The sequence below is a fragment of the Gastrolobium bilobum genome, unplaced genomic scaffold, assembly GCF_033153095.1.
Source record: "Gastrolobium bilobum isolate Gb01-03AN ecotype WA unplaced genomic scaffold, APGP_CSIRO_Gbil_v1 utg2897, whole genome shotgun sequence".
In the NCBI taxonomy this organism is placed as follows: Eukaryota; Viridiplantae; Streptophyta; class Magnoliopsida; order Fabales; family Fabaceae; genus Gastrolobium; species Gastrolobium bilobum.
Window position 1 is genome coordinate 65,212 of NW_026895454.1, and position 14,272 is coordinate 79,483.

Consider the following 14,272-nt stretch of genomic DNA (forward strand, 5'->3'; position numbering starts at 1 on the left):
TGCTTAACTATGGAATTATTTCGTTCCAGTCTACCAAAATATAGATGCATCTTATTAGTATAGGTAGTATCAATTAATTCTTATAAGTTATCCCCAATTGTACCATTTCATACCAACACAATCTCTGAAATCTTTCTCTTTCGGGTGTTGATTTGATTCATTCATGTATCCCTCAGCTGCAATATTTGGCATGAGCCGCTCATTATCTGTGCCTCTTTTGCACCGGCTATCACTCTCTGTCCTTATCAGCCCTTGGGATGTTACAAGAACCTAATAAAATAAAGAGAAATCTACTCTCGTTCAACAGGAAAATTAAACTCTCCTGCTATAGACAAATATTTTTGAAGTAGGTCCCCTCACTTAATAAAATAAAAAGAAAAAATATGTCATCACAATTTACATGTATGTGCAGGAGAAAGAAACATCCCCGACGGCACGAGAAAATATAATCCTATAAAATAAACATATATTCAGTGTCATAAGAGTACCCACTCCTTTAAAAAAACAGAATTCAAGTATTTATAACCATAAAGAAGAATGAGAAAAAAAAAGTTGGCTATATTAATTGTTTTTATAATGAAAATATGAGAGAATTATTTTATGCTCTTCTCACATCAAAAATTATACCACCACTTATTTTTTTTAATGAATAATAGGTCCCACCATATTATATATCTATAATAGGAGATATCTATCCCAAAAAAAATAAAATCTCTTTTATAATTTTAGCAAGGAGGTACGGAATCTTTAGTACTTTGATAAAGATATTTTCGATTGAACCTAAAATTTGTGACCAAATATTATAATGCTACCACGTGTCCCTTCATTTCAACAGCCATAATAAATAATTCCCGTAATATATATATATATATATATATATATATATATATATATATATATATTTTGTAAAACTCGTCCTTGTTTATATCATTTCATTTAACAATTAGCATGCATTTACTAAAAATAGTAACAGTGAGTCCCTTCTACTTCCAAAATGTTAATCTTCTTTTTCGTGTGAGCTAATAGATATGCACCAGACGTATATCAAATAACAAAAATGGAAGGGCTACGTTTGTATGATTTATGTAATAATTGCTCTTTAGTTGCAACTAATTCTCGAGTGTCTCATGTCTAATGTGATCCGATATAATAGTAATGTATATTTCGACTATTTATATTTGTATCCAATATATTGTTACACTAAAAATTCATGCATTATTACAAAAAAAAAAAAAAAAAAATTATGTGCATTTCACCAATAAAAATATTACATGTCAATCAAAATTTTCTCTCCTTTGCCAAATTTTCTCTCTTTCCTTTGACATATAATGGTCTCATTGATATAGTGCACTGAATTTAGTATAACAGATGCGCCTAAAATTTATTTTCAAGAAAGTAATATTATCTATAATTTGATTTTGATTCAAAATAAAAGTCAATAACGGCTTACAACTGTGCAGTTCTAAAATTTTAGTAAAATTTCAGGTGATGGAATTTTAATAAAAAGTCAAGTATTTTTCTTTTATAATCTTAACCCGGCGTTATAATAAAGTCGTATCTTTACATTATCTTAAAAAGAAAGTCATATTAAACCATTAAAATGAGTTAGTTAAGTGTTATTATTATATTAAAGAAATTTGTATTTTTTATATTTATATCTTATTATAGCTATTATTCATAAAAAAAATTCTCCACTGTAATAATTGAATTTTTATTTTCCGGATAATGTTCAGTGGTTTCTGTTATATAATCATACGATAATCACGGAATCATTTTCTTGAAACCATCATTTTGAAGAAGGATGTCATTCAATGCTTCCAGTAAATTAATGCTTGCAAGTTATAAATTGACGCTCACATTCGAATGGGGTCACATCAGATAGAATTGAGATAAGTACTTACCAAAGAGAAATTAAGCGTTGACTCTACTATTTTTAAGAAATATGGTAAACAATATTGAAAATGTTATTTGATAATTTATAAAAATATTTTACAAAGTCGTGATGACAAAATTGTCACATTGTGAGATAAATCCTTTATGCAATATAAGAAGAGAATTTTGCAATACACATATTCTCAGGTGAGCTAAAAAAAATAATTAAAATAATATGAGTGTAACACTCTTCTAACATTGCATAAGAAATATAAATCCCATGACCCAAACATTAGAAAGCGTTGAACAAGTAAGGCGCAGGTACACATGAAAAGTATCAAGGATTAACTCCATAGGATCCTTCAGATTGTATCATTCTGCAATTAAAAAATAAATTAAATTAATGATTTAGAAAGGAGATTCATAGCATACTAATCTGAAACGTCATAGAAAGCAGAGTCTCTCTTCAATTTTCTCCGAACCCAAGAAAAAGGAAAGAATATCAGTGGGTGGGGTGGTAATGTGGTTAAAGTATTGATAAAGTTTATGCTTAGGAAGGAAGGGTAACATCTAGCTAATCAAAATCTGACAACTGGTTTTGAAAAACTTATCAGCATGTGCATTTTTTAACCATCACCAGCGAAATATTATAAAACAGTTAAGAGGTGATAGTGGCTCGCAGTGAGCTTGAAACGCCACTATACTTACCACGTTATTCTATATATGATTTTTTATCATTTAATTAAAAATAGTTCATTTTATTTTGTGTATATTTAAACTTCAAATTTTGGCACATAAATAAGTGCGAAAAATTCAACACTAAAAATGACGTGTACTTGACAATTTTTTTTTTTGCTTAAAATAGGCCATGATGAAGAGTTTTTACCTAACCCAAATTTTTCTAAGATTTTTGTAAATGAATAAAATTTGGATAGAGTGTAACTTGGTGTGCTACATTTATTAATATTTCAAATGTAAATATATATTAATCAAGAAATTTTAAAAGTAATTTACCATTTTCTAATAAAATAAAGGGAAAAAATATCAAATATTTCTTTAGACAATTTTATTTAATATTCACCAAAACAACGTTATTTTGAGTTGAAAAAATAAAAAATTAGAATTATAAAGACTATTATAACTCTGAAATAAATTAAAATTACAAATACATAATAATTTTCATCCCAAAATAACTTTGTTTCGATGAATATTAGATAAAGTTATCTAAAGTAATTTTAGAAAAACAAACCCTAAAATAAAAGAGAAGTTTAGAATAAGTATTAAACCGACAAATATCACATCTGGCTTGCAAAAAGATATTATTTAATAAGAATAAACATATAAATTCAAGCTACCATATTCCGAATGAAACAATACCTATTTATTTCAAGGCGTGACACTAGTATTCTTTACTTCTCTTTTTAAACTATTATCTTGCCATTTTCATTCTTATGTTATATGTTAGTTAATATATTGGAATTATATAAGTGGTAGAAAATAATGTAATATTGCAATTTTCTAAATAGAATTATAAAGTATTTAATAATAGTGTATAAATTATCATAATATATATTCTTATCTCAAATTATATACAAAGTCAGTAGTTTTTTTTAAATATATACATACACGAGTTAATTATAAACTTAAATGTCAACTGACTTCTTTTATTTATACAATAGAATTTAAAATTAAAATTGAACTTGTTTGTTAAATTAAATAAATAAATTTGATTCAATATTTAACAAATCAAACTTTAACAATTCAGTTATCTCGAGTACGGAAATCTAAATCGAGAAATGTAGTTGTTCTTATCGGAATCAACAGTAATAAATAATTGAACTTCATTAGAGAGGGTGGAATGATACTTTGGCGAAGGTGGTATAATTTTTTTAAGGGTTTAAGTTTTCTTACGTTGTAGGATTGTAGGAGATAAAAAAAGTAGAGAGAAGTTAAATGTGGGTCCCATATTTTATATTAAAAAAGAAAAGAAAAATTAATTGGCACGGAAAACGAATTAGTGTAGGAAAATGATGTACTCTTATGTAGCATAAGAGTAATATTTCCCTTTTTTTAAAGTTAAAACATACATTTAAGTTAAAATTAAAAAAAACTTAAAAAAAAAGTATAAGCTGGTTGATAATTATATAAAGTTGTTCTTAAGATTAAGATTTTGAAAGGGAGAGATGAAATGAATGATTATTAGGGTAAATAATAAATTATAAATAAAATTTTAAAATAAGTGTATAAATAGAAAATTAACTTGAGAATTCCCAAAAAACTGACATACATCTGACAAAAAGCTTCCTTTGACAGTTTTTATTTTTATTTTTTTCAATATAAAAAAGACTCTTTTTATAATAAGAGTTTTTGTAAAATTATATTTGACTAAATTTTTACTTATTAAAAAAGATATCTTAAAAACAAAGGCTCCTAAAGAGGCAGTAAACATCCACATCGTCATTTTCGTCGGTACTTCTTTAGCGTTTGATATATGGGTGTCAGATTCCTTTTATCTTATCTACCTAAGTATATATATATTTTTAAAAGGTCAAATATGTATAATTGTATACGTGATGGAACTTTAATTTAAAAGTATTTTTCATTTAATTTTATTTTTTATTCTGGTTATAAGGGAACTATGGACACTCCAACAAGCAGTTTAAATATTATTGTTCTTGTTAGGGGTGTAAATGGGCTGGGTTGGACTTTGGCCATCCTGGTCCAAGCCTACGTCAAAAAAAATTTAGTCTATCTGGCCTACTGGCCTATTAAAGGCTTTATTTGTAGGCTAAGCCCGGCCCATTTTCAAAAATAAGAAAGCCTGACATGGCCTACAGGCCTTGTAGGCCTCCACTATATATACTAAGCAAAAAAAACAATTGTATAGAGTAAAGAAAGTTTCATTCATGCATGCACTAGTACTTCTCATAAGAAAAAAATGACAAACAAGAAAGAGTCAACATAATACCTCAGCTCTAGAATGTAGATCATAGAGGAATAGAGTCAAAGAAATGGAAAAAATAAGAAAAATACAATTACTGGATGCTGAAATAAAGTCTACAAGAGAATGTCATTCATCTAAAAACCTTTAAACCACCATCAAGACAAGGGAAAGAAGAGTATTATTTAAAGATCTTCATCAGTAACATCATAATCCAGCAAGGTACCCATTGCTCCATGGTATTAAACTGCAACAACATGTAAAATTTGGAGACATTAGACAAGTTTTCCTTTCATAAAATAAAATAGCACAAAAAGCAAGAGATATTGATATTTGGTACTTTGTGTCTTTGCCACATAAAATATATATTATTTTATTTTAATAAATTAAATAGGCCAGCCTACAAGGCTGTAGGCCGGGCTTGACAAAATTGGCCTGTGACCTATTTATTAAAAAAGCTTTTGTATAAACCTAAGCCTACTCTACTTTTCTGAAAGGCTAGGCCTGAGCTGGGCTCAATGTAGACCGGGCCGTAGGCTGGGCTGGGCCAGCCTGGCCCATTTACACCCCTAGTTCTTGTATTAGGTGTGATTTAGAGAGAGAGAGGTGTGATTTAGAGAGAGAGAGAGATGAATAAGTGAGTGGGGTGCAAAAATGATACCACATATCAGAAGGGGCTAAAAGAAAGACAATGAAATAAGGAAGAAACCGCATGATACGTTGCAATCAAACGTAAATCTGCGTAAATCGACTCTAATTATCTATTAATGACCATTATTATCGCATAAAAAGAGATGCTAGAGGATTGAGGCAGACTCGCAATGGAACAGGGAGATTATTTAACTTCTCTATACATAATCTTTCAATGCAATAACTATACTCACTATATGATCTTTGATCCTTTATGTCTATAAATTTGTAGTTAGCTTCTTTTTTTCCTTGTATCCCATACTTTCACAAAAAAAAAAAAAAAAAAAATTACCCAAATTTTTGAATTTGAAAAAAATATTACAATTAACTCCAAAATATTTATCAACCAAATAAATTCGTTAATTATACAGTTAATTTATGTTTTATGTTCATCGAAAGTATCAGCCAAGTCAGTTAGTAAAGTCTCCTAACTATATGTTCATCCTTACATTTTAGGAATTTGAAATAAAATTATTTATATAGTATAGCCAACTTGAAGGTTTATTTTAGTGCCTAACTTTTTTAGTTAAAATCTAGATAGATAACATTTCAAATTAAGTAGCAACATTTTTCTTCATAAGAACAACAAAACTTCGTAAAATTTTATCATAAAAATATGCGTAATAATTAATAAATACAATACAGAAAAGGGACCATTTTTTTTTTTTGGTAATGAGGAGCCAATTTACTAATATACTTTTCAGTTTTCAACTTAAATTATGCCGTCAATAAGTACAGAAACAATATTACTATCCATTGGAAAGGCATAGAGGGAATTGTAATGCTTTTGATTCTTTCCTTCGTAAGAAAAATAAAACATACATGTCTTCCATGTACATATATCAGATATATTGGGGAAAATGTAAACCACCAAGGGATTAAACAAGTAACAAATCAAAAACTAATTCGTTAATCAAGTTAGTTACTATGTCAAGTTCAAGTTCTAAACCCTCTTCAAAGGCTTCAATGTCAAAGTCAAGCCATCTACCCCATGGAATACTCATGTCCTTGTTGACAAGCTTGTCCACCATCACCTCTTCTTCCATGCTTCTAAAGCCCAGTATCTCCTTGTACAATTCTTCTGCTAACCAGTTCTTCCTCTGAACTGATGCTGCCCATTTAGGCCATGCTTTGCAGCTTCCAACAAAAACTTGCCTACATCTTAATTCTAGGCAATTACTTACACAGTCAAATATAGCCTTCCTCTCAAGCTTAGAATACTCTTCATAGTTTTCTGCCCCATTTCTCTGATTCTCCAACAGATCAAAGAGATTTGGCATTATGATCTTATCTGTCTGACACACCACGAATTCTTCTACCATCAACTCTGCATTGCTGAGTATATCCTTTATATATTCAAGTTCCATGTTCCTTGTTGATCTTGTAAAATTGCCCGAATTTGGCATTACACTTAATTGTTGGATAGCCATGTTACCTCTCACCTCCGTGTAAGAGTTTTGCTCAGACAATTTCATGTCAGTTTCAAGTGACAAAGATTCATTTATTGGAGAAAAATCAGATACTTCTTCATCTTGCATGGAAGAATAAACTGTGCTGCCTACAAACCGGGTAAATATGGACAGGCATTAATATTTTATGGTTATCTGCATTTGTGCTGAGGAACCACAAAAAAAATAATTCCAAGTTATTTTAATGACCTAACACATCTTTATAACACTTGCATGGCATATTGGATATTTGACATTTATATAAAATTTGTCATAAAAGACTCCAAAATCATGCATAATTGACAGCTATTAAAAAGAATTCTCCAACGCCTGCAAGCTTATATTACCACATGTGGCCCAATGACAATTCTAAAGTTAACTTTTCCATATAGCATGCCTCAAGGTTCTTAAAAATTGATGCAATATTGCAATTTCAAATTTATAAGAGAAAGCTACTCAAGTTGCAAGGTTTTTTGCCTTTAAATATGGATAAAATAATACTCATCAGAAGTGTAAAGAAAATAAAGATTAAAACATTACCGTATATACTATCTTCACTATCCAAGTAACTTTCACTGAAAAAATTATTTTCAAAAACTGTAACAGCTCTTTTGTGGAGACAACTTAGACCATTTCCGCTTTCACTATCGCTGCTACAGCTAGGCTCTTCCATTGGTTCTGATGACTGCACAAGTGAAGAGTGATTAAGTACTAAAATGAGTATATGGGTTCTTCTCAGTTCAAAGATTAAAATAATTGAAAATTTTAAATAACTTAACAGAAATGAAAGTTTTGTTTCTGTAATTGATGTGCAGACCATATTAAACAAATCCCCCGTCACAACCAAAACCCTAAAATATAATCCCTTAACTAATCGATGGCAGAAAGTTACCAAGGATAATATACTAATATTTAATACTTGAAAATTCAAATAAAATCCATAAGACCATAACAGATAAAGCTGACAGTATAAAAGAAATGAGAGAGACCTGCAGTTGATGATTCATGTTAAGCACAAAATTATCACTTGAAGAACAACAATTGTCATGCATGCTGTCCAATTTATTACTAAGCAGGTTGGGGTGAAAGCTTCTGTCTTGTTCCCTTTTGTCTTCTAAACTAGATCTTAAACCAACGGAAGACCCTTCTGTGGCCAAGGCACATTGAGGTGGGTTAATTTTAGATGTCAATTCTTGCAGCTTTTTCTCCAGAAGGGCACTTAAAGCATCACCATCTATCACATGTAACGTAGAAGGAGATAATGACAATTTTTTGGGAGAAAGCTTATCAATATGACCATAAGAATTGACATTAATTCTGTTCCTTGTTCCCATCACTTGCTCAGTAGAGGACTGTGACTCAGGTATGTTTCTCCTCAAGGGAGACGTAAATGTAAATGAAATCACATCCTTGTTTTCTTTCATGCTAAATGCATCCTGGTCAATATTTCCATCAGTTGTAATATTGCATTTTATGGACTTGCTTTCATAACTATTAACTGCATCATCAGAACCTTTTGCCTCATTCTGAACATCACTATGAATATACCTTTTCATTTGGGAAATACTCTTTTTTTTGGATACTGGAAACTCCTTTTGGGTATCACTTACCCTTGTGCTTGACCTTTTGGGCTCAATGTTGGCATTTACAGCACCCTTGTTTGTTTTCTTCCTTGAACCAGCTGAACTTTCTGAAGACCAAGTTCGTGTTGGCTTATTGGAGTTCACTTTTGAAGTGGATTTACATTTGGTGGTTACACTATTCAGCTTTTGATTATTCTGCCCAAGTTCATTGCTATTCTGGCCAGTACAAGCTCTCTGTTGCACGACCCTGGCCCGGTCTGTAATTTGTTTCTTCTGGCTCCTGGATAATTGGTTTGATTTTTTCTCATTCTGTTTCATACATTCCCTATTACCATTCAAAGTCGGCATATCTCTGTTCTGAACATTGGCTTTGGATGGTATTGCAAGCGAAGCAGATTTTCCTTTACTTGCTAAATGGCGAGAACTATTTTTTTCTGATGGAGTGGATTTATATAAGTTGTTCCTCTTCTCACTAAGCTTGCCATTCACAGGGTTAGTCGTGTGCAGACCGATGAGCTTGGATTCATATTGCGCAGCTTCCAATTTCTCTTTCAGATCAAGAATTCTTAATGGAACAAATAAAGATCCAACCGAAGACATTCTATTCCTCATATATGGCTGGTGACTTGCCTCAATTATCTTAGCAGCTGCCTCTATAGTATGAGCTGCACTCTTAGGTTGTATATAGCCAGGGTTCTTGATAGGAGACAAAAGTTTGTTGTGAGTAACTGGAATGGGTTTAGCAGACTTTGGAGGCAACATTTCAGCTTGAAATCTCTTTATTGACAGGTTTACCACTTTCTGAGCCTTTGATTCCCTGGAACCCCAAGAAGACTTCTCTGGCTTAAGTGGCATAGTTATGGAATCCACAGGGAAATAATCAGCCACTGAATGAAGAGCACCCTCATGACAATGAGAAGATCCAAGAGAGTTGGAGCCACATAATGAAGTGGAGGAGAGCTCAGACACTGTTGAAACTGGCAATGAATCCAAACCCATGAGTCTGGCTACTAACCCTGGGGCTTTAGTCCCACACCCTTCATCACTACTAGTTGATAAGGCACAGTTAAAATCACGACTTACAATATTACTAGCATTTGCTCCACTATCATCCATCTTTATCTGAAACAATTCAAAAAAAAAAAATGTAATATGGAAAGCAGGAAAATAAATAAAAAAGAAAGGAAAAAGGCTACATATAACTAGTAGACTAAGAAAGGTTGAACAAATTCACACCCTTTTGTCCTGTGACATTGGCATTTTGTCCATGTTTTCCTTTCCTTGCTTTGAAACTTCTACAATTAACGTAGCAGAAGTGCTTAGAATAGGAACATCACATTCACTAGAGAGAAAGACTTTTAAGCAATGAAGAAGATACAATACATGGACAAAGCAAGCAAGATAGCAGTGTAAAATATGCGAACAATAAAACAATGAAATATATATGAGAGACTGCAAAGAATTACCAGGTAAGTTGGGATTGTCACAAAACAGCTTCTTTTGAGATTTCCCATTCCAATCAAAGAAGCTGAGGAAGCTTCCCTTGGAACGTCTTTTCTCGATCTCCATTATTAATTATAAAGCAAAAACTTTACTCACAAATGAGAGATCTTTTCAACAGTTATATCTCTCTCAAGAAACCGAATCTGTCTGTGTTGGAGAGAGGCAAAAACACGCGTGAAGAAGAACCCCATTTTCAAGTCTCCTTCTTGCAACAAAAAATACACACCGCATATCCTAAAATTCAGCTCTTCATGAAAGGGTTGTCCTTGAAAATGGAAAGAAGTTAGGGTTCATGGGTCATTTTCATCAATCTCAACAAACACCCATTATTCAATGCTTACACTCTATTTTATCCATCAATCTCAGGTTACCCATATGAGCCTTCACTCTTCAACATATCAAAAACCAGAACTTTTCTTTCATCTCACCCTTAAATGAGTTTCTATTTCTCCACAAGATAATCCAAATGAGCAACGAAGAAGGAAAGATCTGTGTTTGCGTGTGTCAGAGAAGAAGAAAACTGTATTTGCTTTGCGTAGTAAAAATGAAAGGAAAGTCAGAGATTGAGTAAAAAGAAAAAGTACAAGAATATAATGTTATCTACATAAATATGTCGACTTATATTTTCCATTTAAAATGGCACAATAAATTTTTTTATTCATAATATTTTGTGGGCACATATTTTTTGAAAAAAAAAAAATTATGGCACGCAAAATGAATCTATATAACATTACATAATCACTTTTCCTACAATATTACTATTATAAAACCCTAAAAATTTATAACTTATTTCATTAAAATAAATAAAATTACTTTCTTATAATATTGTCCCGCCTAACTTTAAAATTCTGAGTCATAACCAATGACAATAATAATCAGACGGTTAGTATTAAAAACTAAACATAAATTAAATTAGGAAGAAAAAACGTTTATTTTTTCACCATCTTTTGTTGGGGTGCACTAAATAGATGACCTCTAATAGCAAGTATATGGAAGATTTTTTTAAATTTTCTTTTACCACAGAATACACTGAGTAATATAATTTACATGTTGGTTCCTCAGTAAAAGAATTCCTCTATCAGTTTTCAACTCAAATGTACCATTTATACAAATTTGGAAAAAACAGAAATTTCACTTTGATAAAGAATTATTAAAACAATTTATATTATACTGCAAAACAAGTACCAATTTGCTATCTGAAAATTTGTTGTGTTCTTTTAGCAAAATTGTTATCTGAAAAATTTCCAAATACTTGAGGGGAAACCAAGTAATAAAACCGTCCATCATGAATTACCTGTTCAAAACATAGGTTGTTCGCATTTTATCCTGGCCACTCATTTTAATGTTCATTAATGAACGGTTAGATTACTTGGTGGCCCCGTGCACCACATTTTAATATAACGACGCCGTAGTAATTGAATGCTAATATTTAAAGATGAGAAACAGTGTGCAAAATGTTATTGTTCACCAATTTTTTTATTCAAATGTCATGCAAATAATATTATTTTTCAATATGCCACGTAGACAAGTTTGCTACAATATCCAACAAACTCAATTTGCTGATGTAACATGTTTTTAGTGGACATCAAGCGAATTATGTGCCATGTGACACCACGTGTCTGACATGCACCTAGTTCGCTGAGGGTCCAAGCGAACTAGGCATCCCCCCACAATATACAACTAAGTTAGTAGTGAATTTGGTGTTCACCAAAAATATGTCACATTAACCAATCGAGTTCATTGGACATATTATTTACGTAATATTTAGATAAAAAGTGATATTTTAATACTGTTTCCAAAGAAGACGAGTGGTACGTTGAATGGAATAAATCACAAATCTGATGGGAGACACAAAACAAGAGACAAGGTTGTGAGCTGTCTCTTTACAGTTATTTATTTATAGTCATATATTTAATGAATTTGTCATCTCTGTCCTGTGACTCGCACCAAATTTCATCTTAACACATGTTCTCTCTCTCTCTCTTCACACACACACATAAAAAAGTACATTATTTTATATCATTCAATGATCATAAAATGTAATTTTCGTCAACTGAATTGTTAAATTATAATTACATGTTGTTTTAATTATTTTTTTAAATATTATAAAACTTTAATAACAATAAAATGAATAACTGATTTCTTTAACAATCATCGTAGTTCAAGAATTATTTTTTACTTCATGTATAAAAATTAAATCTGACGAAGTACTGTAAATATTTTTATAAAATTATGAAATTTTTCGCATTGTTTATTGTTGATGAATTTTTCACTTGAAATAATTTTTTACTTCTAAAAAATGTAGAAATATGATGTTGTACATTGAATAAGTATGATTTATTTTTATTTCATAAATTAAAATTGTTTTAAGTGTCGAATAATATAATAAATGAAATGAGTTGATTTACTTTCATTTTTACCATTTCTAACAAATAGGTCAAAATTTTATGAATATTTTCAGATGAATTTAACAAATAAAAAAAATAGGAAATCTTTTCAGTGCTCCAGGCCCCATGTGATCCTTCAATTCAAGATATGACATTTGGATAAAAAGTTATTTTTTATTTCTTTTCTTTCCTCATTAATTGTATGATTTTGATTGATCTGGATTACTGAGTAAATAGTGGTCCGAGAAGACTGAAACTCTTCTCAAAAGAGAAATATGTTTTTTGCATGAGATAAATGCACACACAAAAAATAGATGAAATTCACTTTTTTCTCTCTCTCTTTTTTTTATTGGATCTCAACTATTTATATATATATTGCATGAGACAACAAAATTGTCTCGTACAACATCTGAAACATATTTCCCATAAAAAAATTGCATTACCAAAGGATGAGAAATATTATATTTATAACTTATTTTCTCTTGCAACAACTTTAATAGTTGTTAGATCAAAATTAAATCAAGAACTCTTACTTAATATCATTTTATAACTGTGATTTGATTTTCATCCAACAATCATAAAAGTGTTTGTAAGATGTTATAAGAAAAAATAAATTAAAATATAATCTCACTCCAGTTAGTGGGGTTGGATATGTGTTCGATTCCCGCTGAATGCATTCTTGGGGAGGGGGCTGAACCTTTAGCCATCACTGTTCCCCCGCACTCCGAATTAGTCCCATAGCCGGCTCAAAGAGTCGAAGCTCGTGGGGATACCGAAAGGAGCCAACTCGTCTCAAAGAGATAATTAGGGTTGGGTAACTCCAAAAAAAAAAAAGATTATACAATTTATTTTTTTGGGAAGGAAGGGGTACAAAATATTAAAAAAACATTTGATTTCTTTTCCGTACAAAGTACAAACAAACAATTTTTTTTTTGGTAGTTAACAAACATTAAAGCCTTTATTTTATGTGTTTATTGTTTGTCATTTAAAAGGATGGTCCTTTTAGATGAATGTAGTGTGTTTTTTCAAATTTCAAATTATAAATTTTTCCATCCACTCTCTCTTCCCCAAATTTGTCTCTTTATCTCTCTTAAAAGGATATAAGTGTGTATCCTTTAAAAGGATACACACTTTTCCCTTATTTTATTAAACAGAAAACTGTAGTTTTAACAAAAGTCAAATCCTATAATTTATAGTGCTGTACTTGCAAAGCAAAGCAATATAAATATTTTTTGAGAGGAAAATAAGAATTATTAACTGAATTCTAATAAATTAAAGATGATTATTTTATCATTATTTTAGTACAACTGATAAAATCAAAAAACAAGAAGAAGAATATAATCATAAAATCATCATTTATAAACTATCTTACTTTTATGTTCTTAATCATATTTGTCTTTAATAATATGTACATCACGTCTATACAGTTATAGCAAGCTGTATCTTGAGGGTTATTTGAAATCAAATTAAGATTTGGGTTCATCTCAAATTCTAAACGTAATTTCTATATAAGAGAGTTTATGTGAGGGTGAAAATTGGCTGAAAACATAAGTGGTTAAGATGTCATGCTCCAAATTTGTATTTTGTTAAGAAGAAGGCTTTAAAAAATAAAATATAGGGACTGGTTAGTAGGGGTGAAAGTGGGCTGGGCTGGGACTAAGCTTTGCTCCGAAAAGTCCAAGTCTACGTCAAAAAAATTTCAATTTAGTCTGGCCCAAGCCTAGTATGAGTCTAACTGTTAGCCTCGCTTGACCCAATATAAAAAAACAAGTAGCCTGACTTGGCCCGTTAGCCTATTAATTTTTATCTTCCAAGCAGAACCATGAATCAACTTTACAAAGTACTCAA

General features: G+C 30.8%; 1 protein-coding gene across 1 annotated transcript; it reads right to left on the bottom strand.

Annotated features, from left to right (window-relative positions):
- Nucleotides 1-6,314: 6,314 nt before the first annotated feature.
- LOC133312454 (uncharacterized) lies at nucleotides 6,315-10,103 on the bottom strand. Its single transcript, XM_061513656.1, has 5 exons — nucleotides 10,001-10,103; nucleotides 9,771-9,889; nucleotides 7,941-9,656; nucleotides 7,492-7,636; nucleotides 6,315-7,061 (listed from the first exon to the last, which is right to left on the bottom strand). The coding sequence occupies exons 1-5, from the start codon at nucleotides 10,101-10,103 to the stop codon at nucleotides 6,382-6,384; spliced, it is 2,763 nt and encodes a 920-aa protein (XP_061369640.1). The 3' UTR covers nucleotides 6,315-6,381.
- Between the last annotated feature and the right edge of the window lie 4,169 nt (nucleotides 10,104-14,272).

What these genes read in the sequence shown, in the direction of transcription:
- LOC133312454 (XM_061513656.1), bottom strand. Translation starts at nt 10,103, where the DNA reads ATGGAGATCGAGAAAAGACGTTCCAAGGGAAGCTTCCTCAGCTTCTTT. An exon ending in TGACAATCCCAACTTACCTG is followed by an intron (nt 9,890 to 10,000) that starts GTAATTCTTTGC and finishes ATTGCTTAAAAG; the next exon opens with TCTTTCTCTCTAGTGAATGT. An exon ending in TAGTGAAGATAGTATATACG is followed by an intron (nt 7,062 to 7,491) that starts GTAATGTTTTAA and finishes CCCGGTTTGTAG; the next exon opens with GCAGCACAGTTTATTCTTCC.